Source organism: Vigna unguiculata, chromosome 8 (assembly GCF_037176805.1).
Source record: "Vigna unguiculata cultivar grain cowpea cultivar isolate G323 ecotype 2 chromosome 8, ASM3717680v1, whole genome shotgun sequence".
Lineage (NCBI taxonomy): Eukaryota > Viridiplantae > Streptophyta > Magnoliopsida > Fabales > Fabaceae > Vigna > Vigna unguiculata.
In genome coordinates this window covers 18,336,076-18,339,810 of record NC_140799.1, presented here as the reverse complement: position 1 = coordinate 18,339,810, position 3,735 = coordinate 18,336,076, and the positions used below count along the sequence as shown (strand labels likewise).

Genomic DNA, 3,735 nt, shown 5'->3' with positions numbered 1-3,735 from the left:
AAAAGCTTTCTTAAACAACTTCACCATATTCATAACTCTAAAAGGAAACAAGATAATTCTTCATCATAGAGACACCCATGTGATCATCACATAAAGACCCATACAACAAACTAGGTTGTCTACACCTTCTAGGACATAAGGAGGGAGCTTGCATTTTCTTGCTATATATTTCGCATCCATGAAATCATATAATTTTTTTTTAAATACAAATATTTTCTTACTTTATCTTTCTCTTTCATGGTCATGCCAACATGCAGTTTTTGTTTTTTTTTTAAATAATGTGCATTTATCTCTATTTTCTCTTTCATGATATCATTGCATGCATATTCATACACTTTCATACTTCTTGTTTCAAGCTTTCTCGTCTCAATTTTTTTTTTGTTTTTATTTTTATATAGTATTTATTACTTATTTTTTATTTTATTTTATTTACTTTTATTTTGTTTTATTTTTTTATTTTTTTTTATTTTTTTTTTCTTTTCACCACATTCATGCATATATCGTTAATTGTAGTAGGGCATTGGAATCTCGTGACTTGTGCACACAAATATGGGATCAATCAAGTCACTGTGTTTCAAAGAAAGACTATCTTTACTAAAATAAAAAAATTAGAAACGCAAAGATTGAAAGACACAATTCAATTAATGGAGAAATCACAATGTAGGACTTTTGCTAGCAAGTATGGTAATATTTTGGATTTGGCAATGGTAGAGGTACCTGTTGACGTTGTTATGGCCTTAATCCAATATTATGATCCACCTCTAAGCTGTTTTACTTTTCGAAACTTTCAACTGGCTCCTACTATAGAAGAGTTCGAAGAGATCATGAGGTGCCCTTTGGGAGATAAAAAACCATATATGTTCTTAGGACATCATCCAGCTGTATCAAAGGTGGTCTCGGTGCTAGCAGTAGAGGAGCATGAATTAATAAAGAAAAAGCAAAACAAAAATGGTGTGGAGGGATTTCCACTATCCTATTTAGAAGGTATAGCTCGATTGTTGGCAGCTAGAGGGAATTGGGAGACTTTTATGGATGCGCTCGCCACCATGTTGTATGGGATTGTATTGTTTTCGAGATGCGAGGAGTTTATAGAGTTTGCAGCAATTGATGCATTCTTAGCCTTCAAACACAGAGGAGAAAGTTTTGTGGTTTCTATCTTAGCAGATGTACTTCATACATTGAATGTATGCCATGCAAAAAAGGGCGAGAAGGTATTATGTTGCGTACAAGTTCTCTACGTTTGGTTAGTCACTACTATCCTTAAGCAAGCTGACGGTTCATTTTGTCCTTTTGAAAATTTTAGAAATTGTTTCTCCAAGAATGACATAAATTGGCAGTCATATTTGGCGTGCTTAGAGGAATCAAAGATTATATGGTGCTCAAAGTGGAAGAACGTCTCTAAAATGATATGGCATTATGGAAATTTTCCCAATGTTCCTCTTATGGGGACAAGGGCGTGCATAAGTTATAATCCTATATTGGGAATGAGGCAACATGGATATCCTATTCGGGGAGCGCCATTAGAAAATGCTATCACTCCTTTTCTAATACCAAGCTTGAGTTTGGAAAATGGAGAAATGTTGGCGAAGGTTCGACGGGCTTGGGACAAAATGATAAAAAAGGCCTTGACCATTAAAAGCAAAGAGGATGTTGAAGGTAGTTACAAGCAGTGGTTACAGAGAAGAGTTCACACTATTGGACTACCAATTCCAGAGTGGGGCATGAATATTGAGGAGGATGGCGAGCTTCCCCAAAACCTTGAAGAAGTTCTGAGGTTAGAAGCCACCTTAGAAAAGATGAAAAATGAAAAGGAGAAGCTTCGAGAAACATTAGAAGAAACTAAAGTAGAAAAAGAGAGGCTTCAAGAAACGTTAGATGAAGTTAAAAGAGAAAAGAGGAAACTTCAAGAAATGTTGGAAGACACTAAAGAAGAAAATGAGAGACTACGAGATGAGAGCTTTGCAAAGTAACGATCCCTAGAGAAGGCCTTGAAGAAAGCTCGGATTGACAAACGATGCAAGGAAATGGTCAGAGGCAGCTTAGAGGAGACCAAGAAGGAATTAAAGCTAAAGGAAAAAGAACGAAGCCAAACTTTGGAAGAAAACAAACAACTAAAAGAATCACTGAAGAATGTTAGGCTACCACGCCAAAATATGCAAGCTCAATTAGAAAATGTGAAACAGAACATGAAGAAAGTAATTCACGAGTATGAGGGGAAGATTATAAAAGCAAAGCAAGACTTAACCATCATATATCATGAAGCTTTGAAGCAAGAACAAACCAAGCTGCAAGAGAAAGAACATATCATAAGATCCTTATTCGAGAATGGTAAAGTTTGGATGGAACGCTTTGCCGCGATACTTAGAGGAGGACAACATCTCCCACTACTCTTAGCTCGGGCTGAAGCAATGGCAGATGTATTTTCCACCCCTATAGAGATATATCAACTTTTTGAATATTGTGAAGATATGATAGATTTGATGAGGGAAATAATTAGCCATCGTTGATGTATTTGTAGTTTATTTCTTTGTTGTTTTGAGACAATACTGTTTTTTTGGCTTTGAAGTTATAATAAGAGACAACTTGATTTTGATCTCATATTCACGTGTACTTTAAGACTCACAAGATTCCAAACATTAGTAATGCATGCATGTTTTTCCCCTTCTTCTTGCATACTCATAACATTTATATTTAAACAGTTGGCGCTTATAAAATAAACGACTCAAACAAAAAAACTTGTTCCGCTACACCTTTACAGGACTCGTGCAAACAAAAACCTCATGGAAGATTGGGAAGGTGCCCACGAAGAAATGAAAGCAGAGATTCACCAGCTGAAGGACCAGATAGGTTAGATTTTGGAAGCCCTAAAAGCTTTGAGTACCGACAAAAGCCCTGCTATCGAGAGCAAAGAGGGAACCTCTTCGTACTGATGAAGGATTGACCCCAACCAAGGATGGAGTCACATGCTTAAGAAGAGTAAGCATGTTTAGAAAGGAAGTTCACTAATCCTTCATCCCTTTCATTTGTGTTTGTTATTTTTGATTCCCTAATTTGACTTAGTTGAATCAACTTTAGTTGACTTGTTGACCTTTGACTAGGTTTGACTTGTTGACTATAGTTGACTTGACTTAAGCCAACATGCTAATCTATGTTTATTTGCTTTGTAGGTTAATTAGGAGGAAGAAAGCAAGGCTAGGTGGTGCATGGTGATTGGGGAGCATAAATGATATGGAAGAGAGAGTAAAGCAAAGGCATAAAGCATAAAGAAAAAGCCATAAAGCAAGTGTACCTATGTACCTTTGGTCTCCTTTGTCTCCTTTTGTGCTAGAACGAAATTAGCCTTGCACACACCATAGTTAGCTCTTTTGTCTCTCATTTTTGTAACCTTATTTGACCTAGTTTCTAGAAGCTAGGGTTAGGTTTTTGTAGAGACATCCTTAGGTATCTTTTATTTGCTTAGAGGCCCCTAAACTCTTCTATATAAGGGGTGCTCCTAGACATGAAAAAGGGTTGAACATTTTGAAGTAAAAACACTCTTATGTCTCAACCATTTGTGAGAGTTTCCTCCCTTGGGAGTGAATACTTTTAAGCCTTATCTTGCATAGCAAGTGGCGGCAGACATTCACTCATCTTCAAGGTTGCCATGGCTTCTAGCCTAGCCGTGTAGTGGCGTGCTTCTCACATTTTCACCATTTCTTTCCTTTCCATTTTATATTTTCTTCTTCCTTTAATTGT

The 3,735-nt window shown here is 36.5% G+C and overlaps 1 protein-coding gene across 1 annotated transcript; it reads left to right on the top strand.

Moving 5' to 3' along the window:
• Nucleotides 1-644: 644 nt before the first annotated feature.
• On the top strand, nucleotides 645-1,970 carry LOC114171937 (uncharacterized). Its single transcript, XM_028056710.2, has one exon. It carries the CDS (start codon nucleotides 645-647, stop codon nucleotides 1,968-1,970), a length of 1,326 nt encoding a protein of 441 aa, XP_027912511.2.
• Nucleotides 1,971-3,735: the final 1,765 nt, after the last annotated feature.